Source organism: Diabrotica virgifera, chromosome 4, assembly GCF_917563875.1.
Source record: "Diabrotica virgifera virgifera chromosome 4, PGI_DIABVI_V3a".
Taxonomy (NCBI): Eukaryota; Metazoa; Arthropoda; class Insecta; order Coleoptera; family Chrysomelidae; genus Diabrotica; species Diabrotica virgifera.
In genome coordinates, this window is record NC_065446.1 from 93144364 (window position 1) to 93170126 (window position 25763).

At 33.1% G+C, this 25763-nt stretch overlaps 3 protein-coding genes across 4 annotated transcripts in view; 1 reads left to right on the forward strand and 2 right to left on the reverse strand.

Annotated features, from left to right (window-relative positions):
- Positions 1–785: 785 nt before the first annotated feature.
- Positions 786–1274, reverse strand: LOC126883611 (THAP domain-containing protein 1-like). Its single transcript, XM_050649263.1, has one exon. It carries the CDS (start codon positions 1272–1274, stop codon positions 786–788), a length of 489 nt encoding a protein of 162 aa, XP_050505220.1.
- Positions 1275–3301: 2027 nt separating this feature from the next.
- LOC126883070 (E3 ubiquitin-protein ligase RNF113A) lies at positions 3302–11692 on the reverse strand. The gene is made up of 5 exons (XM_050648286.1): positions 11391–11692; positions 9771–9991; positions 7914–8079; positions 7385–7691; positions 3302–3535 (listed from the first exon to the last, which is right to left on the reverse strand). The coding sequence occupies exons 1-5, from the start codon at positions 11488–11490 to the stop codon at positions 3352–3354; spliced, it is 978 nt and encodes a 325-aa protein (XP_050504243.1). The 5' UTR covers positions 11491–11692; the 3' UTR covers positions 3302–3351.
- A 75-nt stretch (positions 11693–11767) lies between these two features.
- LOC126883071 (cyclin-Q) overlaps positions 11768–25763 on the forward strand; it is a 75065-nt gene continuing 61069 nt past the window's right edge. Inside the window, exon 1 of one of the 2 annotated variants that reach the window (XM_050648287.1) lies at positions 11768–12149. The gene's annotated coding sequence lies outside the window, so the exon portion shown is untranslated. Of the gene's footprint in view, positions 12150–25308; positions 25454–25763 lie in introns of those variants that run through there. The other variant, XM_050648289.1, reaches the window with a different exon arrangement.

Genomic DNA, 25763 nt, shown 5'->3' on the forward strand with positions numbered 1-25763 from the left:
TTCTTAGGGTCTCATCAGAGAGTGCATATTTGATTCTCTCTGAACCACTAAAATTCGGGCCGCCGGTATCGGTTCACAACGAAATAACATGATGGCATGGATGCCGTGGCGACATCTGCTATAGACATTAACAATATCAAAAATAAAACTTTATTAGAACTAATCTTCTGGTTACACCATTCGTGGCTTCTAAAATTTGCAAGCCAACGAATTGCCGGAGCTAAGAGGGCCGAGGGAGATCTATCACGTTGCATCTCACTTCCTCACAATAGATCTCCCTCAGCCTTCTTAGCTCCGGCAATTCGTTGATTCCCAAATTTTAGAAGCCATGTTATAAAGTTGTCAATGAGTTGATGATTAACAGTTTTCATTTTCACAGTATTTGTTGTGCTCATTGCTAAAATTATGGAAGGTGCCTGTTCTATACAATTAGCCTGGGTAGATCCTGTAACACTTGTGTGCATTAAGCATTTAAAGCTGCATTATATGCAGCTTTAAATTGTTTTGCCGTTGGGTTGTTGTTGTAACCTCCATGACTCCTAATAGAACTAAAGAAAACTTCTAAGTGATCTTGTGAAAGTTTATAGGCCGAAAGATACTTTAGACCCCCATCCATATCCTCCACGTAATTTTTCCAAATTCCCATTAGTGACTTTAAACTAATGATCATACCAATAAAACCCGTTTTTCTTTGGCTTAGATATAGGGGTTCAACATTTTTGGAACATTTAAGTGAACTAAGATATTTTATGGATTCTTCAATTTTTTAAAAAATCGCTTGTTTATTATGCTGCTGTACCGTGTAAGGTATTAACTTTTTTAATAAGCCTTCTATTTCGTTGTTGCAACATTTTGATTTGTTTGTTTTTCTTTTGAATTAATTTGTTTACTACTACTTTATATCCTTGGTCTCTGTTAGATGATCCTTGTTCAAAGTCACCAAGATAATGTCTTCGCTTTTTCAAGGGAGGTTCTAAGGTAGTTTCGTCTGAAATTTCTACTGGAGACTTTATGGTAGTAGATTCACTCGTTGTTATATTTATATTTTCCCTTTTAGATCCTGTTGGTTTATTTAAGACAGTTTCTCTTTTTACTGGTAATTTTCTAGTTGTTACTTGCTTAACTAAATGGTTTGGAAAATCGAAAATGCTGAGTACAGCATCTTTTTTGAGTTGTTTTTTTGAACTCCAACCGCTAGTAATATACGAATCCGCTGTGAAATGTTTGGAGCAAATTTTAGAGCTGTTTGTTGGTTTAAAATTTTCACGGCGCATCGCTATAATCCATTTTTTGCAATGATGAATCTTTAGGAAATCTAAAATAAATTGATTTACTTAATGCTTTAATATAATTATAAAATAAAAATTATATATAAGACTCTCTCTCTCATATGTATCTATTTTAAACAGTTTGGAAGGGAAAAGTAAAATAACAGGTGCTAAATTTCTGATATGTTTTCTAAGTTGTGCTGTCGCTGTGTACAATTAAATGCACTGCAAGATAACACCATAATTAAAAAAATAATGTATTGGAAAAATTTGAAATTGTTCACTTTACAAACTTAACTGTAACACTTCTAATCTCTAACGTTTTCTGCCGTAAACTGACGTCACCCACAGCTGTGTGAATCGTTTTATGTTGGCTTCACTCTTTGAGACGAGAGAATAGCATTACGGCGTGTCTATCAGTGTTTATGGTCTAAGAAAAAAACATTTGAGTTAATGGAAGAAAGAAGAAGAATATCCAAGTACCAAACTATAAAGCTATCAATTTCTTCTTAAGGTGCCGTGCATTTTTTCGTAAGCGTCTACCATACATTGTCTTGTCAGGTGAGATGTTAGATAGTTAGGATTAAATCATTGTTTTTAGCAGCATTGTGAAGCATTTCATAGCTGTGGATTCCTGTCCATTGGCGAATATTACACAGCCATGATATCTTTTTACGCCCTAGACCTCTCTTACCCTCCATCTTTCCTTCGAAAAGTGTATCGCAGTTGCTGAAAAGTGTATCGTTCCCTCGTAATATGTGCCCTAAGTATGCGGTCTTCTTACAAAATTAAAAAGTTCCCTATCTAGAAATTCCGCTCTTATTAAGACTTCCACATTTCAGACTCTGTCCTTCCATTATATTCTAGACATTCGACGGGTGGAACTCTTGTTTGACTCGCTGTACTTGTTGTTGATGGGCTATGGTTAATTGTAGGACAGGGGCCCGCCTCCTCAACACCCTGCCACTGGCGTCGGCGTCCCGTATGCTGTCATGAGTAGAGCTCTCTACAGATGTATCCCGGCGATCTCCAGGCAGCGAGCCTAAACATAAATCATCATTCACTATATTAACCCTTAAACGCCAAAGGGTGGGTAAAAAATGTCCACCTAATGCCTATTCCCTTGTAATATATTTATTACGTGTTTAAAGACAGCCCTTTATCGAATGTTAATTTGGTTCTACCGATATTTTTGAAGATAAAAGTAATATCTTGAGTTAAATATGGGTAGGTACAAAAAGTACACCTTTGGTAAAGCTTGTTTTCTATATTATTTCTCGTTAGTAGGAACATAATCCACATAATTATCGACGTATAATTACATAATCGACATAATTATCCGTCAATGAGGAGGCTGAAAGGAAGAATGTGGAGAAAATCGAGAAATCTGAATTACTGGCTTTTACTAGTATATTAATTTTGATGAACATGTAATTTTGTTGTAAGGTTTGTAACTTGTTTATATTAATATTTTAGAAGATGCTGTGTTTATTAATCATAAGATTCTTAAGTTTGATCCATTTCCAACAACTCTCAATAAATATATTAGCTATTTTCGAGGTGGACATTTTTTACCCACCCTTGGACATACATGGAACCTAAAAAAGGTTGGTCGTTTAAGGGTTAATTGGTGAGCATTTTATACCTACTGCCAGTGTTTGTTCCACGGCAAGGAACACCCATTGATAATGACTCGTGATCAATAGAAGAATTGACAAAGACTCCCAAAGATTATTATTTTAGATAACATTCCCTTTATCTTTGATATAGGGTTATTCCTCCTATACTAGGTTGACAGAGCTTTGTTTGTAGAAAAAGGATGCACAAAATTCATTCTGAACAGCGGACTGTCTATCGAGTTCGTCACATTGCACAAGTGTTAGCTCTCAGTTATTTCACAACATTTTCAAATGAAGATCTTTTTATTTTTTTATCTTGTTGAATAACATAGTATATTTATGAAGAAGATCGGCATCGCTAAATTACTCTTCCAGTTCTCCTATTTATTAGTATACAAATAAAAAACCAGTAAATGTAATATAAAAAAAAATGATTTATTAATATTATTTTTTATTTACAAATATTAATCAGATGAACCTGACTCATTATGAACATCATCTTCTTCTTCTTCTGGTTTCATATTTTTTAGTCTGGCAATCAAATTATTAGCTGGATTAAAGCTGGTTATGAGTGTATTGCAAACAACACATTTCTTATTCTTTTTAAATCGTTCCAAAGCGCATTTTTCACAGAAATAATGTTTGCACCTAAAAAATAATAATAAATTAAAGTACATATAAAACCTGATGTCGTAAAGTATTTTACTTTACTATGTGATGAAGACTTCAGCATTATCATCCTCTTGGTACTTAAGCCTTTAAAGTACTTTGGTTTTCTCTGTTCAAAACGATACTGCTCAGTTTTGTATTTAAGTCTTCTAGTGTTCACCTAATGTCTATATAAGACATAAATTTCACGTTCACCTCTCACAAAACTGTATTTATCAATAGAATAAATATTATATAAAAAAACTAAGAGCAGCATATGTGCCTCCTGATGAGAGACTAATAAGTTTCGAAACCGGTAGAGGTTGTTGCTGCACTCTCTGATTGAACTGGAATGATGATGCGGCTGTAGTTTCGTGTTGCAACGAAATTGAAAAAGGTTATTTATTTTTGATTTACATGTTTACTCTGATTGGAGTACGAAGGGAACCATTCTCGTTGGAACTTTATCGCGCTGAGCAGATGGGACGTGAATTATAAATTGTAAAATTCCCTCATCTTCTTTAGTCTCAGCATCCGTATGGGTTGCAAATTGTAGAAGCCTCGGAGGTGTAACCATAGAAGGTCCCCATTGTTCTCAGTCTGGTAGAATGTAGAGTAACATTTTTTGATGTTGTTTTATGTGCTATTAGATTGAAAACTTAGTATTTTGCTAGCAGTTGCCGCTAGGGCATCCCTGCCATTTCGTTCGTTGCAATCCGTGACTGCACGCCGGGGTTTGTCCTAGTTGGGTCAGAGAGAGCAGCATATTTGCCCACTGATGAGAGACTAATTAACGAAATTGAAAATGGTTATTCATTTTTAAATATTATATACATTATAAGACATAACATCTTTCAATTTAAGAACAGTGAATTTTAACCCTTTCGCGACGGTAATTTCTAAAAGCGCCGTGCCCTATATACGGGAGACGCATATTATTCACTTGCATCAAAATGTACTTCAGAGCAGGAAACGTTATATTCATTTTTATAAATAATTAATAAAACGTTTATCTCGGGTGCTTGTTTATTCAATTTTACACTAACGAACTTGTTTACTACAAAAGTCGGGAAATGCATAGATGCGCGGATGTGTTAAACGGAAGCGAAATGCCCAAAAAACCCCTGTATATGTGGCAAGCAAAATTGTGTGCGGATATGCGGTTCGCGACGTTAAAGTGTTAAGAAATGATCTGGTAAGTAGTATTGGTTGCCTAACTGATCAAAAATTACTAGATTCTGATGTACAGGATTTATATTAGCATCCAAAAATATTAAGAGCAATTCATATCCATTTAAATTTTAAAGGTCTAAAAACAAACATTACTATTTGTTGTAAAATAATTAGGTGACACCGATTGCCCAACATAGTGCACTAGTTTTCAAGAACGCTTTGTCAGCTATTCGATATTATTAATATTTCACGGTCGAGTCGTGTCAACAATCTAAATAACAACATTTACAAGTTTATTTATAGATTCAGGAGAAGCATCGCTGATCATTCTTTTATCATTCACTATTCGTGATTCATTATTCATCATTCGATATTTAGATCTCAAACACACCAACTAGTTACTGGTATGATTAGTAGTGTTGAATAAATAAATAAATGTTATGAACAAATAGTGCCTCGTGCCTCCAGTTAATTAACCCCATCACCAGGATAGCTCTACCCATATTTCGTTATACTGAGTTGATATTAAAAGATACACATTTTCCATAACAACTATTCCCTTTCTATATGAACAGTGCTTGATTAAAATAAAGACCTTACTAGAACAAGGTTTGATATTGCATTACAAGAGACTGCTGGACTTCAATAAATCTAATGCACCAATCTAATGAAGAGTTCAGTCCAATAAATCCTCAATCGCTTCAAAAAAGACCCTAGGATTTGTCTATATGGAGTTCTTTTGATCGCCATGATTCTTCTGTTTGTTTAACTGGTACGGCTACATTCAAGACAATAAAAAAAAATCAATAGATCTAGAAGAATTTGCTATCCAGACAGCATTTTGTTATGTAACATAATATGTAAAATATACAAGTAGTAAACAGTTAAAAATAGATATATACTAAGCAGCAAAATTAACACACCGCCTTAAAAATGGGACATTTTTTATGTCTCGAATTTCCTAAACCTCTTGTCCGATTTGAGTAATTTTTTTAATATGTTATAGCCATTCTTTAACAATATCCCTGTAATAATATTATTGCTAGACAGGTAAGTTGTCATTGTATACCGGTTGTACCAATTATACTGTGTTTTTTTCTGAAAGTTCAGAACATCCTGTGGAATATTCTAGCATTTATAACATGTTGAACTTGAAACTCAGTTGTAGTCTAAGGCTTTCTTAACATTATGTTTTTTGATTCATTTGCTTTTGTTCGATAATAAAAGAGATAAGTACTTTTATAATTACAAATGATGCTTGCTATTTGGTCTTGAACAATATCATTCCAAATCTCGAGAGCTAGTGTTTCTACCTCTTGTGAGGTTCTAGGAGGCAGCAAACGCTGACATAGTCTTATTCCAATTATGTCCCGATTGGGTTAAGATCTGGACTATGTGGTAGCCTATTCAAAAGTCTGAAGATGTACCTGTTGTAAATATTCGGTTACAGTTCGTGCAACATGACTTATGTTGCATTATCGTGCATTAGCAAAAAAATGTTGACGTGCATACAGGTAATGTGATCGGTCATAATACCTTTTTCGCGCGCCAATGGTGAATATTAAATTCTTAATTGTATGTCAAAAAATGTGCAATAACTACGTCTTAAAACCCACCAAATTTCATTTGCATATCTCAACTGGTTTTAAATCAATAAATAAATCGTCAGTTTGTAAAAAAATTGAACATCCCGTATCTCGGAAACGAAGCATTTGTGGACGTATGATTATAAAGCAAACTGTCATTATTTTCTCATGTAAAATTACCCCTTAAAGTTTGTCGCACTTATTTAGAAACACCCTGTAATGATGACAAACATGGCCAGTTGTTAAAGTACCTAACTTTTTATTATCTAACATAAGCGAATGAATCTAAAAGCATAATGTTAAGAAAACCTGAGGCAATAGTTGGGTTTTAATTTCAGTATTTTATAAATGCTAGAATAGTCCACAGGGTGATGCAAACTTTGAGAAAAAAACACAGTTTGATTCATACACCCAGTACACAATGACAGTTTACCTGTCTAGCAACAATATTATTACAGAAATATTGATATTGAATAAGGCTATAACATGGTAAAAAAATCACTTAAATCGGACAACTTGTTTAGGGAATTCGTGACATCAAATTGACCACATTTTTAAGTGGATTGATTTTTTTGCACCCGAGTGTATTTCTTACATTTTATATTTTAGGTATATTGTGATTATTTGTATTATTGCATTGTATCTTCCTATGAGTACTACTTTTATTGTGTTGATGCTAGATATTATTATTATTATTTATTTTATAATTACACTATTAATGGGGTTTTCCTGTATGACTAATAAATAAATAAAAAAAATAAATAAAAAGTACCTAATTTTTTTATTTTCCAGAAAGAAAATATGACGCTATAGTTGGGTTTTAATTTCAGTATTTTATAAATGCTAGAATATTCCATAGGGTGTTGCGAACTTTGAGAATAAACACAGTCTGGTTGGTACACCCAGTATACAATGACGATTTACCTGTCTACCAACAACGTTATTACAGCGATGTTGTTAAAGAATAAGGCTATAATATATTAAAAAAATATCTTAAATTGGCCAATAGCTTTAGGAAATTCGAGATATCAGAAACGTCCCATTTTTATGGTTATGCGTTAATTTTGCTGCTTATTAAAATAAAACCTACTTTGAAACCACTGGATCTACAAAACTTCCCCTACAAATAATACATTTAAAAGGCAAGTCTTCTTCATCAGAATGAATTTCATATCTGGTATCATCATCACTGTCTTTAGAATAGCTTCCTTCATTCCATTCCCTTTCCAGTTGCCAGCCATGTTTGTAATCACTTCTGTCATGAAGAAACTTACAACTATCTCCAAAACCACAAAATCCTGTTTCTTTGTAATCCTTACATATGTCAGGTTGGTAGTCCCATCGTACTGTTGCTCTCAGATTAGCAGGTGCTCTTATAGGGCCTTTTCTTACAAGACCTAAAAAAAATGCCCAACTCAGTAGAAATAGATACTAAATAAGGTAAAATAGGTGAAATTAACATGTTGACTGTCACATCAATTTTAAGAAATCTGGCCTAACATGACAAACTTATTTATTGACTACTACGAGATAACTCCTAGTTGGCATCCTACAAAAGAACACAATCTAAAAGTTATCCCATATTTGGCAGTAAATGTGTTAAATTAAATTGGACATACCAGAACTAGCATTTCCAGCAGCTGTATCTTTAGGTTTGTAATATTGAGCATAGTTATTTAAACCCCTATATATTTTATCATCCTCTTTTCCTTCTAGATCTTTATTAATCTCCAACCTCTTCTCAAAAATGGCTTGGGCATCTCTATCTGTTTCTGTATCAATTTCCTGCAACATAATAATTTTGGTATAGTCGGTTCACTAAACTCAGACACAACTGGCTAGTGATTTTAGTAGGTAATTTTTTTGTTTTTTGCCAATTTTGCCAAAATTGGCAAAATTACTAACTATTTATTGTTTGTTTTTTAACCACGTTTAGTACCACGTTTCGTTAAAGTATTCTGAGACGCATTGTTGGAGTGCTCCTCCTAGCGGCGCCGCTTGGTACTATCGTATCTCAGTTAACAGAATCCTGACTCGTGGTCGAAATTTATTTTTATTTATTTTGTCATTCCCCGTTAGAGGACAGTCTAACCACACTCTGCTGCAGATATTTTAATATATGCAGTTCTTCTTCGTTTCGAGTTGATTCAATTCAGTCTACTTGCATAGCCTCTTTGATAAGGGGGTAGAGACCCCGAAACACGGTGTCAGAGGATGGCAAGAGAGTCAAATTGAATCAAAACGAAAACGATTATTTTCTTTTCTTTTTCATACCTTACTTGGTTTAGAGTACAAAATGACCACGTTTCGTTAAAGTATTCTGAGACGCATTGTTGGAGTGCTCCTTCTAGCGGCGCCGCTTGGTACTATCGTATCTCGGTTAACAGAATCCTGACTCGTCAGTTAACAGAATCCTGACTAAATAAAAATAAATTTTGACCACGAGTCAGGATTCTGTTAACCGAGATACGATAGTACCAAGCGGCGCCGCTAGAAGGAGCACTCCAACAATGCGTCTCAGAATACTTTAACGAAACGTGGTCATTTTGTACTCTAAACCAAGTAAGGTATGAAAAAGAAAAGAAAATAATCGTTTTCGTTTTGATTCAATTTGACTCTCTTGCCATCCTCTGACACCGTGTTTCGGGGTCTCTACCCCCTTATCAAAGAGGCTATGCAAGTAGACTGAATTGAATCAACTCGAAACGAAGAAGAACTGCATATATTAAAATATCTGCAGCAGAGTGTGGTTAGACTGCCCTCTAACGGGGAATGACAAAATAAATAAAAATAAATTTCGACCACGAGTCAGGATTCTGTTAACTGAGATACGATAGTACCAAGTTTTACCAAATTGGCAAAATTACTTACTAAAATCACTAGCCAATGATGTCTGAGTTTAGCAAACCAACTATATTTGTAATATATCTAAACAAGGGTTATTGCAAGGTACTTATCACATTAGCTGCCACTATCTATTCAGTCACTTTTGTATGGTGCCACTACAAAAAGAACCTTATTTAATTTCCCAGGTTTTGAACGCCAAAAGTTGTTGGTGGCACCTGACTCAAGCACACAAAACACCTTTTGGTGTCAGGTGGCAACGAATGTGTTAACTGCTTTTCATTATTTCATTACACAAGGTACTAATTCACAGGTATTTTCAAATATAGGAAACAGTAAGGTAGTAAGTGACATTTTTGAAAATCATGTTTTTCCATTAAACTAACGCTATTATTGTTCAGAAGGCACTGCCAAAGTGTAGTAAGCCTATACATATATTATGTTTAAAGTAATTCTAGGCCTACTACACTTTGGCAGTACCTTCTAAACAATAATAGTGTTAGTTTAATGGAAAAATATGATTTTCGCCAAAAATGTCACTTACGTTACTTTGCCAAAAATATATCGATATGATAAGTTGCATAGAATGTAACGAGAAAATATTGTAAAACTTGGATGAAAATTGTACATACAACTGTTGCTGTTGCACCCTGATCAGAAGGCCCTGCAGCCATAGCTGACTTCTTAGATTTATAGTTAACACGAAAGTCTTCATCACTGCTACTGGAAGACTCTTTTTCTCTGTTTCGTTCACGATTTTGTATATTACTAGTACTCTGAATGTTTGGATTTGACTTAATTTTACGCTTGCTATGTTTAACTATTTGTTCCTTCTGTTCATTTTCTTCTGGATCTAAAAATATATACTGCATATAGGCATTCATTATACTTTCATACAAATAAATGGTATCATCCTTCAGAGTTCCCAAATCTTCATATACCTGAACAGAGAGCTAAATAGTCAACTAGACCACTCAAAAGGAATTAGAAGATGCATGAGTAAAACGCTCTGTAACCCCAAGCTGTCAGTCACAGTAAAATTGAGAACACTAAAGGGTTATGTGTGGTCTCTATTATTACATGGCGGTGAAACCTGGACATTAAAACAGTATGATGTCAACAAATTGAATTCATTCGAAATGTGGATGTACCACTGAATGTTAAGAATAAGCTGGACCAGCAGAACTACGAATGAAGAAGTACTGAATAGAATGCTCACACATCCTCATCTAGTCAATACATACTATCAAAATTAGAAAGAACTTATATGTAGAACACATAATGTGCCATAGGGAATTTGAGCAGCTCCAGGTAATATTAGAAGGCAAGATGGAAGGTAAAAGGGGTAGAGGAAGAAAGAAAAAAATCTTGGCTGCGAAACATCAGAGATTGGGGTAATTATTTAGTGTTGACTCACCGCTCCCACAAGTCTGACAACTGTATATATGGTATCTGCCTTACCTTCTTATCATTTTAAAATTAACAATTAACTGCGCTCGGCTTTAATTTTTGTATTTATCTCATTTAAAAATGTGAAATTTTCACATCAATTTCAAATTATGGCCGCCATTACAGTATGCGCAGATCGCTTACGTATGGATTGATGACAGTTTATTTCTGCAATGTTTATGTCTGCAATTGATATAATATGCAGTTTATGTCTGCAATTAATATAATATTAATTATTAATAAAATTAAAAAATTAATATATTATGTATTATACAGTACAATTTCTCAAAGGAGGAAGACCTAACCCTTCGGTCCAAACCTAACTTTCGGGTATTAGAGTGTAGAGTGTTTTGTTAATTATTAATAAAATTAAAAAAAAAATAAAGCACCTTCCGTCTTTGCACAAGAAATTATAAAAAATTTTAAATTAGGCAACATTGCAGAAATAAACTGTCATCAATCCATACGTAAGCGATCTGGGCATACTGTAATGGCGGCCATAATTTGAAATTGATGTGAAAATTTCACATTTTTAAATGAGATAAATACAAAAATTAAAGCCGAGCGCAGTTAATTGTTAATTTTAAAATGATAAGAAGGTAAGGCAGATACCATATATACAGTTGTCAGACTTGTGGGAGCGGTGAGTCAACACTAAATAATTACCGAGATTGGACCCACACAACAGGAAATGACTTAATTCATCAAGCCCAGAACCGAGAGAAATTTGCCATATTGATCGCCAACCTCAATAGAGAAGGCACTTAGGAGGAGGAGAATAATTTCATTAAAATATTTGTTACCTTCTTCAGAACTCGAAGCTTGTCTTTTCCTTGTGCCTCTGTTTTTAATAGACCGTTTTTTAAATACAAAATTACAGTTTTCACCAGGCACTGTAGTCATCTTTATGAATTAAAATTATTTTCTTAAATGTTAATATTGCTTCTATACAAAATATAAGAACCTGCACAGCACAACACAAATGACAATCGAAGTTAAATGTTAAATTTGTATTTATTTATTTGTTTTGTACAGTGATGTTGGTTTTGTACAAATAAATTTATTTTATAATCTATTTATTTACTTATATATGACGTATGACATTGGCAACTTTGACTGTTGACAGTTGACACATGTATATTTTTTTAGTTGGTAAACCTGTTTTTAGTTAAAGTCCGATACACAAGTGCTGTTCTTAATTTTCTGAAGCCGTATTTTGTCAAATGAAATAGAACAAGCTTTAAAATCTTCGAATAATATTGAAAAGTAAATTGTACAATTTTATAATTGTCCTTCGATGCAAAAGAAGCTTTAAAACATAGTGCTTTAAAAACATAACCTGTGGTTTTAGGTGTTGTGTTTGATTTTAGGTCAAATTATTTATTACTTCCTTAACTTTCTATAATACATTAGTGATAAACAAGAACAAGCTCCAGACGGCTCCAGTTATTGATATTGTGTGATTAAAACTGTAAAATATTATCAGTTTCAAATTTTTACATTAAAAGTAGTGTGCTCTTAGCCGGCTTTAAGGTTATAATTTAAAGAATTACATTTTAAAGGTAAGTTTTGTTTTTATTCTAAATTATAAGTATTAATTTAAATAAAGTTATAAACAATGTAAATGTATAATTACTGAGATTTGTTTTATGGAAAGTAGCTTCCTGATAATCATTCTCCATATCACTGAGTCCCTGTTTGTTAGTGTGTTTGTCTTATGAACTATTTGGATAAATATTTTATTTCAGTTACTATACAGTAAAAGAATCTTTTGAAATAAAGTAAAAAACGCAAAAGGAAATCAAAACTAAGAATGGTCTGATCGCCCATCCAAGAAATATTAAAAAAAACAACTACAAATTCTGTGGGTGTGTACAGTTGATGTGTATTCAATTTCTTTATGCAGAATATAAGAATATAGTTCTTCCACACCATCTTTTCCCATGCACGAAATAATTCACGAATTACTTTTTATACTAGGTCTCTTTTTAACTCACAGACACTAGTATCGCAAAATTAAGCCGCTGTTCCATAGAAATCACAATAAGTTAAACAAGGATAAACAATAAGGAATGTAAAAGACTAAGTTTTCAATCTAATGACATATAAAACATGTTACTCTACATCTCACCAGACTGAAATCAATGGGAACCTTCTCTGGTTACACCTCCGAGGCTTCTACAATTTGCAAGCCATAACGGATGCTGAGACTAAGGAAGATGAGGGAATTTTACAATTTATAATTCACATCCCATCTGCTCAGAGCGGTAAAGTTCCAAAGAGAATGGTTCCCTTTGTACTCCAATCAGAGTAAACATGTAAATCACAAATAAATAACCATTTTCAATTTCGTTGCAAAACGAAAATACAGCCACATCATATTCTAGTCCAATTAGAGAGTGCAGCAAGCACCTCTACTAGTTTTCGAAACTTATTAGTCTCTCATCAAGAGGCACATATCGTCAGTTTAAATCGCAAATTGCCTAAGTCCATTTTGGTTCCCTTTGTACTCCAATCCAAGTAAACATGTAAATCACAAATGAATAACCATTTTCAATTTCGTTGCAAAACGAAAATACAGCCACATCATATTCTAGTCCAATTAGAGAGTGCAGCAAGCACCTCTACTGGTTTTCGAAACTTATTAGTCTCTCATCAAGAGGCACATATCGCCGGTCTAAATCGCAAATTGCCTAAGTCCATTTTTTGCGAAAATTGTTTTTTGGTTTCATCTAGTAGTAGACAGTAAAAGCTACCGCCTGACAATTCCCACAAGCGCAATTATTATTTTATTTCGCGGCAATTTCAGTAAACGAAAATTATTTTACTCATAGGACATGGCAAACTCCACACTTTTTTGTCTCTCCTGTAAAATTTTCAATTTGTGACTTAGGCAATTTGCGATTTAGACCAACGATATGCTGCTGATCCAACCAAAACAAACCCTGGCATGCAGTCACGGTTTGCAACGAACGAAATGGCATAGTGCCCTAGCGACAACTGCTAGCAAAAGACTAAGTTTTCAATCTAATGACATATAAAACAACATATTGTTACTCTACATCTCACCAGACTGAAAACAATGGGAACCTTCTCTGGTTACACCTCCAAGGCTTCTACAATTTGCAAGCCATAACGGATGCTGAGACTAAGGAAGATGAGGGAATTTTACAATTTATAATTCACGTCCCATCTGCTCAGAGAGGTAAAGTTCCAAAGGAATGTCTTTGATAGCTTATGAATTTTGACATTTATAATTTTCAATGACAGTGACTGTTCTTTGGTTTATTTGCATTTATTGTTTACAATAATCCCTCTTCGACTGCAGGGGTTATGTTCTGAAGAGAAAGGTGCGGTTGGTGACACCGTGGTTGGCGAGGGATCTACAATCCAAAGAAGAATATGACATATAATCCCAATCATATTAACAAAAATAAAGACGCTGAGAAAATAAAGAATCTGATATATACCATAATTGGTTGAAAGACAATATGACCATATTTTAATAATAATACATAACCAATTTGTATATTCCAACTAATAAAATAAGTGGATTAGAGGAACTGATTCAAAATAACACCATGTCAACATAGTGTAGTTTACCTACGAGGTCCCGATATGAATGCGTTAAAAACAGTTATGGGAATCAACATTTTTATTTATTTATTTATTTACAGGTTTCCCCAATTTCATAAAAGATATACATGTATAAACAATAAGTAGAAGTAAAAGTAGTAGTAGTAAAGTCCAGTAAAACAGTAAAAAAAAAACAAAAAATAAAATTAAATGAATTAAATGAAAGTGTGACAGCATAAAACTGTAGTAAGTACATTACAATAAAACTAAATTTAACATCCACACAATCCACGTTATGCAGTGACAATACATAATAATAATATAATATAAACAGACATTAATCAACTAACTACAGACAATAAAAAGTTAATAAATTACATAATACAAAAGCATTGTCCATGGTAAAAATTAACAAATCTACTGAAAATATAATATTAGACATTAAACATAAGTGCTGACTGGAAAAATTGATTTTAGTCGTTTTTTAAATACCCTACTGGAAGAAGAGAATAAATCGATGTCCAAATCATTCAGGCGACTCAAAGTTCTATCTATTGGTGAGTTAAGACTTTAAGACCATAGTTTGTTGAATGATGAGGTACATGGAACAAGTTATTATTTCTCAGATCATCGTTTGGAATATTAAAGTTTATTAATTTTAATAAATCAGGGCAATTGATTTCACTATTTAATAGTTTATAAATAAAAGCTAGTTCATTTATAATTCTACGGTCTTTTAAGGAGTGCAAATTGAGATCACTACGGATGATGGTATAGTTGTGGTTTAGTTCAATAACATTATATCCCAATCTGTACGCTGCAAATCTTAAAAACTTATTTTGAACTCTCTCGAGACAAACAACATGAACATTATAAAATGGTGACCAGACAATAGAGGAGAATTCTAATATAGATATAACCAATGATGAGTAAACAGCCTTTATTGTATTAAGGGAAAGATCAGCACAACTGCGAAGTATATAACCCAATACTTTTGAAGCCTTTGCTGTCACATAGTTAATGTGATCCACAAACGTTAAGTTTTCATCGAATATTACTCCTAAATCATTTACTGTTTTAACATAAGAGAGAGCTTTACTGTCGATGACATATGATGATTGATATTTTTTTGCAACTTTGTGGAAGTTAATGAAATGACATTTATTAACGTTTAAAAAGAGTCTGTTTTTGTTACACCACTCAACTAAATTATTGAGATCGTTTTGAAGGAGACTACAATCTTCATGATCTTTGATAGATCTGTACATCTTTAAATCATCAGCAAATAGCAAGTACTTAGAGTGATTAAAACATTCACCTATGTCGTTAATGAATAGATTGAACAGAAGGGGCAAGCAATGAGCACCTTGTGGAACTCCAGATTTTATTTGTATTGCATCTGACATAAATGAACCCAGTTTGACTTTTTGTGTGCGACCTATTAAATAGCTAGCAAACCACTTTAAAAGCTGATCGCTGAAACCATATGCCTTAAGTTTATGTAACAGTAAGTAGTGGTCAATCCTATCAAAGGCTTTTGAAAATATTCACAATCTACTTGACATTTTCTTTCCAGATCTCTGATAATAGATGTTTCATAAGATACTAAGTTTGTAGTTGTGGATTTCTTGTGCATAAAGCCATGTTGATAATTATTTATTAATTGTTGACGAGTAAAACTAATATGGTTATAAATCAACTTATCAAGTAGTTTAGGAATGGTCGATTGTTTAGATATACCTCTGTAATTTTCTATATTTTCTCTTTCGCCAGATTTAAAAATTGGAATTAAATGGCTAGTTTTCCATTTATCAGGAAAAATGCCCAATTTCAATGATAAGTTATATAGAACAAACAATGGTTGAGTTAGACAGTAAGCACAGTTTTTCAAGAAAAAATCGGGAAGTCCATCCGGTCCAGCTGTTACATTATTAGAAAGTTTTGACAAACCGTCATAAATAACTTCCGCTGTCAAAGAATCACACTTTATAGATGAATAATTATTAAATGTGTTATGATAACTTACATCCAGGGAAGAAACATAAACTTCAGAGAAGTAAACAGCAAAAAGTTCACTTAGCTGATCACCATTCACAGCTTTTTTATCAGCTAGATACATATTATTAGGAACATCATATAGATTATTTTTTCGGCTAAAAAATCTCCAAAATGACCTGGGATCGGTATTAAAATTATTTTCAAGGTCTTTTTTGTAATTCACAAAACATTCTTTAGATAAAATTTACATTGACTACGTAACCTTGAAAACTCTATGTAATAACAGCGATTGCCAGTATTCTTGTAATTTTTGTGAGCTATTTTCTTTTGGATGATTAAATTTCTCAACTCAGCATTGAACCACTTTGGGAAAGTTGATACCTTACTTTTCTTTTTGGGCACAAAAAGATTTAATGCCATACTCAGAATATGATAGAAATTGTGTACTGCAGTATTTATATGTCATTTAAATTTAAATACTTGTGCCAATTGATAGGTTCCAAATAATTATGTAAGCTAATATAATCAGCGTTTCTGAAATCATAGTAAAATTCTTGGCACAGTAAATTATTTGTAATGTCCGATATAGGTAAATCAAAGGAGTATGGTTTGTAATGGGTAGATTCAGAAAAAATAGGATCTATTGCAGATGAAACCAGAATACTATCCACATTCGAAAATAGTAGATCTAAAAACATATTATTAGAGTTAGGCATAGTAATATGTTGTTTAAAATCAAGAAAAGCATAACATTGTGCTACACTAGAAATGTTTTCATTCATCTGAGATGGTGATATATTATTTAAATCGGGAGTTATGTTAGGCAAGTTAAAATCACCAAAAATATAAAAGTTGCACTTATTATACTGAATTCTCAAATCTTCAACCGTTTCAACATGTGATAGATAGCAATTATTTGGACTGTTAGGAGGAATATACACACCACCAATGATAAAATTAAAATTTGAAACAGAACAAGATATAAATAACTGCTCCACTGAATTGTTTATGTGGCTCATTCTAAAAGCTTTTATTTTTCTATGAATAAGTATCGAAATCCCCCCACCTCTACTTTTAGTACTTGAAAGATTAGATCTATCAAATCTGAATATCTGATAAGTAACCAAATAAAGTTTGCCAAATCTGGTAATTAACCAAATAAACTCCATCCTGGAGTCTTGAGAGCTCCACCTTTACAGAACGATGTCCATTTTTATTTTTCTTGCCAAATCTGGTTAAAATCATTTTTATTTCCATCTAATAAAAATAAATTTATATTTAATTATTATGTTTATACCAGGTTAAACACAGAATAGGAAAATCACAACAGGTCTTTGGAATCCTCTCAAACATATGGAGATCAACACAGATTAGCGAAAGCACTAAAAGAATAATATTTAATAGTAACATCAAATCGGTACTACCATATGTGAGTGAGACATGAACAATGACAGCCGGATTAAGGAAGAAAAATCCAAGTGTTTGTAAATAGATGCCTACGAAAAACTCTGAGGATATATTGGCCCTACACCATAACAAATGAAGAATCTTGGAGAAAAACTAAACAAGAACCAACCAGAACAACAATAAAGAGAAAAAGATGGAACTGGTTGGGTCACACGTTAAGGAAAGAAAATACAGACATAACATAAAAAGCACTAAAATGGAATTCAATAGGACAAAGAAGCAGAAGACAACCGACCAAAAAAAATGGAGAAACTCACTTGAATATTACTACAAAAGCATGAACAAAACCTGGGGAAAGATAGTAGCCATTGCCAGAAATTAACAGAAATGGAGAAGCTTCGTGGATGCCCTATGCTCTTTCACGGAGTAAGGGGATTGGATATATAGGATACTTCCTAATCTATTTTTGTGCAAGGTTCATGTGGCTCATGTTATTAAAAAATATGCAATTGCTTGTAGATTCAGAAATGCAAGCTAACATATATCAAGTACTACTCTTGAACGTAAGGTTAAAGGTTCGCGATCACTTCTAGTGATTGTTTTCATGCATGGGTATCGTTAAGTCACGTGATTTTGCTTGAGCGAATGGAATCGCTGCAATCGAGGACACAAAAAGCTGTCGATGTACACTCACACTGTGCAACTTACCTATAGTAGGAAAAATGAAAGATTACCCATGAACGAACATATAAAACACGCTGTATTTTCCTGTGACCGTGTCACAAAAAAAATTGGCCAACATGGTATTTTCTCGGAAACTGCTGGAACGATTTTTATAGAATTTGGTGGATAAGGGTCTTCTAATGCGGTCGGTATTATAGTGGTAATTACATTGTTGTCAAATCTTCCGTTTTTCTTGAAATCTAATGAACTTTCTTGTTTCAAATGGAACACCCTGTATATTTTTTGCGTTTTGAAATCCTTAAGAAATACTGATTATTTTTCATATTACATATATTCCCTATACCTAAATGCCATCATTTCGGAGTTCTGCTACATTTCAAAAATGGTATTGACTGTATGAAAACTGGAAAATCACCTGGGATGGACGAAATCCTAACAGAGCAGATAAAACACTTCAGGCAAAAAGCGAGACAATGGGTGCTCGATCTATTTAACATTTGTCGCTCTACGTACCAGATTCCAAAACTGTGGCGTAAATCAAAAGTAGTAGCCCTTCTGAAACCTGAGAAAGACTCTGAACTACCGAGTAGCTACCGTCCGATATCTCTGCTATGCCATTTGTATAAATTGTATGAACGCCTGATTTTGAACCGCATCCAGGAAACATTAGATGCAAAAATAATCCCACAACAAGCAGGCTTCAGACCAGGTAAATCATTCACAGGTCAAGTGCTGAACCTAACAGAGTACATAAAGGAGGGATTTGAGCAGAAAGAGATAGTGGGAGTAGCCTTGATAGATCTCACAGCGGCCTATGATACGATAAACCACAGAACCTTGCTAACTAAGATCTATAACACTGTGCTTGATTATGACCTGGTAAATATCATTAGATCACTGTTGTGTCCCCTCTGAGGTAGATCCAGACACTCCCAACAAGTCACCACGGCGTTAAATGAAACATGTAGAATAATTACCGGTTGTATGAAGCCTACCTCTCTTCCCCTACTGTATCGGGTAGCTGGATTCGCATCACCAGACGACCGTAGAAGATGTGCCTCACAATATGTGGAGAAGTAGTTCAGGCAAACTTTCGATGAAAGGCACCAATTATACGGGTTTGACGAACCGCCAGGAATCAGCCGACTTAAATCAAGGAAAAAATTTATGAGAAATGTCAGCGTCGAACCACCCGAACTGTTCCCCCTACATCCAGAACGACCTAATGGAATGAACCTGGACTGGAGAACCTGGCGGACACTCAACCGCATACGCACGGGTGTTGCCCCTGTAAAACAGAACCTCATTAAATGGGGCATCAAGACAGATAACGACGCACTTTGTGAATGTGGGGAAATACAGAACGTGGAGCACCTGAGAGTATGCAGACTTTGCCCATCACAGTGCACCCTCGATGATTTATGGCTCGCAAATTCAAAGGGTGTAGACGTAGCCCGATATTGGGCAGAAAAACTGTAGTCGGATCCAGACACGAAAAAGTTAAGTATAAAAAGAAAAATAATAAACAAATTATAAAAATCAATCTACTTGGCCCGGGTAGATATTATTTTAGGTTCTTTGGATCATTGGGAACAAAATAGGTCTTTTGTAATTTTCCTCTAAAGTTAATGGTTTCCGAGTTATAAACAATTTAAAACTGAAAAAAATCGAAAATGACGATGTTCTAGGTTCAAAAACACAAGTGCATAAAAAGTTTTATTTTTGAAACTACGAAGTTCCTTATTTCAAGTTCAAACCTTATTTTATCAGTTACCGATAAGTAATGTAAGTAATTTGGTCTTATTCCATTTTAAAACATTGTTTTTTAATTGTTAATGCAGCCCGATCGCCCGTCCTCTCATCTGCGCTTCATTAATAATATTAAAAACAATTAGTGGAGTCACTGAAGGTGGATATGAGCTATTACCTCCGATTTCGTTCAACCTCCATCGATTTGCATGAAAATTGGTGAGTGGTTAGAGGATATCTCAAGGAAAAAAAGATGACATGGTGCCAACTTGCGCTTTTACCCTGGGGGTGGATGCTACCCTTTCTCGGGGGTGAAAATTATTTTATTAAAAATAACCCCATAATTCGATAGAGGGACAAATTTCAAGCAAATTTTGTTATATAAAGTTATTAAAATAAATCAAAACTTTTTGAGTTATTAAAGATCAAAGATTTTAATTTTTCTTGAGAAAAACGCATGTTTTTAACCAATTTTTCATCAATAACTCAAAAAGTGTAAGTTTTTACAAAAAAGTTATTAGTATCAAAATTGAAGCTAATAAAAAATGAAATAAACCCCTTACTAAAAAAACCTTTTAATATTAACTAAAAGTGAGTTATAGGTAATTGAATGTATATTTTTTTCGGCTGTATTTAAAGCTGAAGTATTTAAGCTGAAATAACGGGAAGTTGATGCATTTTATAACATAAACTTATTAAACATTTGTCAAAGTACTTAATAATATCTATTAAATGAGTCGCGAACATGTTGTTAGCGTTAAAATTTATGCTCCAAATTTTTTTCAAAATTTATCTTTTAAAATTTTTTCCAAAAAATGTTATTGTTTTTTTTTTAATAACTCCGTTCGTGTTTACGATATCAGGTTCATCTAAAAACTGTTTGAAAGTTAATTCCAAGTGCTATTTTAAGCACGTTGAACCTAATCTTTTAAACCCCTTACTTTTTTAAAAAATAAAAGGTTAAATGACCCCGGTTGCATGGTTCCCACAGCAAAATTTAAGATTTAAACGTTTCTATCTCGGTTATTTTTTACTCTATAGAAATAGTAAAACAGGTAAAATATTTGGCACAGAAAAAACTAAAATTTGGTTATATATATTGTTTTACGTATATTGAGTATTTTTGGAGTTATTATCAAAAGAATATGAGAATTAGGTTACAATAATTTTAAAAATTATGATTTTTTTAAATTATATCTTTTTTTCAAAAATATGCATTCTAAACCGGTTAAAATTATCGAAAACATTACTTATGCTAATATAAAGAAGTTTTTCTAAGGATTACTATAAATTTTAATTTTTGTGGAAATGGCGTATGTTTTATTTTTCACTTTTTCCTAAAAAATTCGAAACGGTTCTTTTATTTTCATTATAACTTGATTAATTTTGACGCTATTACCTTGTTTTGAAGCTCATTTGATAGGTATTCCGAAGTACTTTGGCAAATGTTTAGCAGGAATATTTTATACATTGCATCGTTTCCCCGTTATTTAAGCTTGAATACTTAGATTTGAGTACTCGTCGAAAAAAATACACATTCAATTGCCAATAACTCACTTTGAACTAACATTAGTTTAGTTCTTTATGTGAGGAATGTATTCAATTTTTTATTATCTTCAATTTCAGTAATTATAACTTTTTTGTAAAAGCTTATAGTTTTTGATTTATACGTGAAAAACCGATTTAAAACATGCATTTTTTACGAAAAAATAAAATCTTTGGTCTTTAGTAACTCAAAAAGTGTTGATTTATTTTAATAACTTTATGTAACAAATTTTGCTTATAGTTTGTCCCTCTATCGACTTATGGTATTATTTTTAATAAAATAATTTTCACCCCCGCGAAGGGGTGGCATCCACCCCCACGGTAAAAGCGCAAGTTGGCATCATGTCACCTTTGTTCCTTGAGGTATCCTCTAATTACTCACCAATTTTCATGAAAATCGATGGAGGTTTAACGAAATCGGAGGTGAAAACCTTCAGTGACTGCACTAAATGTGTTAGAATAAAACGTGCCAAAAAATCTTATAGGAAGCTGATAGAAGAAGGTTTGAGCTTGAATTTAGGTACTTCGTAATTTCAAAAATTATTTTATTTACGTATGTTTTTGAACCTTGAAATGATTATATAAATATATATACACCGTTTTTAGGCGTCAACGCCCTTCGGTAGGATCTATGGAGGAGTATCACCAAGCCACAGTATAAAGAGGGACAGTAGAACCACTCTCCGAAAAATTGGAAGTAAAATCTGTAGTCGCGCATGGCGACCGCGCAATGTTGGCAGTCGCTTTTGCCCCACTCTCGCATTGCTATTCGCATAGAAACGTACGGCTTTTAACAGGAAAAACCCGCATCCACCACTGGTGAATTACCAATTGCGTACTGCCGGTATTACTTCCTGAGATCAAAGCGCCGACAGAAGAGTGATTTTACTGTGGAACCTCTATATACTGTGACCAAGCCGTAATCCCTTATCCCTTGCCGTACCGCTCCTCCATAGGCCGATCAGACACCAATTCATTCCAGACCAAGTCGTAGATTCTATATAGAATTTTAACTACGACGTTGGCCTTTTTAGTAATTTCAAATGACCGGGCTGGGGCTCGAACCACCGATCGTATATCCGCTAGAATTGACGATCGAGCCGACTGTGCGCGCCAACATTGGCTCAAACACAGTTTTGTCGGCACACACATTGGACAAACGCTGTTGGGGCCCATGTGTGGAGCCTTACTCGTACTATCATGGAAGAGTTACAGTTTGTCAAACCTAGATATGTACAAGTTTGACAAACTGTACCGTAAAATGGGGTGACTTTGACCGATTTTGTACTTTAATCCTATAAAAATCATATTTGAAATTTTGCTACATTTTTGTATATTCAAATATGTTATGGGTTTAGGCGTCTACTTTCAGTAGCTTAGATTATAATTACAAGAAAATAATCATGACTTAGAAAAAAAAATAAAAAATGCCTTTGGCCACCCCATCTGGGGGGAAGTTGACCGAATATGCTTTTTGCCTGTTAAACTTAATTTTCTTTTAGGTGGGGTTAATTTGACCGTTTTTTAAACCATTTTTTTTTAATTCGTTATACAGGGTGAGTCATGAGGAACTGTACATACTCCTACCTCGTATAGAGGCTCCTATGGGGAATAACAAATGACCATTAAAAAGTGTCTGCTCCCCTTGTTTAATAATATACAGGGCGAGTTTCGCATTTTGACAGAAATTTATATTCGTCATAATTTTTGAACGGTTAGGTCGATGTGTATCTTATTTTGGTCAATCGTTACACTATTACCACCTAATCAACTGATTTATTCAAACTAGAAAAAAATTAGGTCCGGCTTTAAAAAATTAGTTCGTTTGGGTTTAGAAAAAATTTTAAACTCTAATATGAATTTTACAAATTAGACAAATAGGCAATTAACATGGCATATTTATTTTTCCCCACATGATTACTTAATTTTTTTTTTATAAAAAAATCAAATTTGACTATGAATAATAATTAAAACTTTGGTAAAGTGAACCATAGATTTAAAAAAATTTACTTTTATTACAAAAATTAATTTTTTTTAACAAATATTTGATTTATGTTACCACCCAATCAACTGATTTATTCAAACTAGAAAAAAATCAGGTCCGGATTTAAAAAATTAGTTGGTTTGGGTCTTAGAAAAAATTTCACCCTGTATATACGCTTTTTAAAAACTCTAATATGAATTTTACAAATTAGACAAATAGGCAATTAAAATGGCATATTTATTTTTTCCCCACATGATTACTTAATTTTTTTTATAAAAAAATCAAATTTGACTATGAATAATAATTAAAACTTTGGTAAAGTGAACCATAGATTTAAAAAAATTTACTTTTATTACAAAAATTAATTTTTTTAAACAAATATTTAATTTATGTTACCACTCAATCAACTGATTTATTCAAAGTAGAAAGAATCGGGCCCGGATTTAAAAAATTATTTCGTTTTGGTCTTAGAAAAAATTTCACCCTGTATACGATTTTTGAAAACTCTAATATGAATTTTACAAATTCGACAAATAGGCAATTAAAATGGCATATTTATTTTTTCCTCACACGAAAAAAGATGAAATCACGGTTTAACTCGCTACAACGTTCCATTTAAAAAAAAATTTTTCTGACATTTTTACAGCACATATTTCTTATCATTGTGAAGACTATGACAATTATTGTAGACTTTCAGTCTTCTTCTCGTAAAAGTTATGAATTTTTTAAAATAAAAGGTGCAGCTTCGTGAATTGCAAAGTTAAATCGCAAAAATTAAGTGAAAAAATTTAAAATTTATCTATTTGATCACGTCTATGTTAAACTATAGAGTCCAAAGAGAAGTGTTATGGGGAGTTTTAGATCTAGACGTGTTATAGAAAAAAAATGGTGAAACTTTTAATTTTAAGAAAAACGTTGTTTAATTTTTTTTATTTTTATAGTAAAATTGCGATTTTGACAAATTTGATTTTTTAATAAAAAATTAAGTAATGGTGTGGGGAAAAAATAAATATGCCATTTTAATTGCCTATTTGTCTAATTTGTTTTTCAAAAAGCGTATACAGGGTGAAATTTTTTCTAAGACCCAAACGAACTAATTTTTTAAAGCCGGACCTGATTTTTTTCTAGTTTGAATAAATCGATTAGGTGGTAATAGTGTAACGATTGACCAAAATAAGAGACAAATCGATCTGACCGTTCAAAAATTATGACGAATATAAATTTTTGTCAAAATGCGAAAGTCGCCCTGTATATTATTAAACAATGGGAGCAGACACTTTTTAATAGTCATTTGTTATTCCCCATAGGGGCCTCTATACGAGGTAGGAGTATGTACAGTTCGTCATGACTCACCCTGTATCGGTGTACCAACCCTTGGAATATTAATTCTTTTTTTTTTATTTAAAAATGAATTCTTAGATATTTATAAATTTGAATCGCTAAAAATAGTTTAAAAAATTATACAGGGTGGCTGAAGTATATCACAATATATATTTTTCTATGTTTTCGGTCAAATTCACCCCAGCGGTCAAAGTAACCCCATTTTACGGTACCTGAAAAATTTTCAGATTGCCTCAAATACCTCATCAAAAATGTCTACCAGCTCTCGGACCATATTTATTGTTACGTTATCGGCCTGTTCTGTTCAATGACCCGATCTTCCAGAGCGCTGAATGAACGCATTTGTTTACTGGTCCTGACCCTGGGATAGCCCAGATAATTCTGTGTTGGAGAAAATTCGGTAAAAGCAGGTAAACAACGCTGACATCACGAGTTCTGTAGAAGGTTCCAGATAATGGTCCGTTAATATAATAAGAGAATAATTTAGATTTTAGATCAGTCTCAATGTATAAATTGTATCCTAAACTCAGAATAATAAATTGATATTGTGTGTGCGGTTTTAAATCGGGATAATATTTTAGTGTAAGTAGTGTTAAGTTAAATAAATTAAAATAAGTTTAAAATAGAAACTAAATAAAATAAGTGTTAAAAATCGTTAATAAATTAGAAGGTTAAATCATTACAATCTAAAATTTTAGGATTCAAAAAAATTAAATTTTCAGTGATCTTTAAATAGAACGCTGGTCGATAAGGGGTTAATACTCCAAAACTTGCATTTCTCTCTTAGTTCCACCATTTATTTATTTAATACTCCAATACTTATATTTTTCCATTGGAATTCCGGGACCATTTAGTATATTATAACAGTTTATTATACATATTTTTTATACAT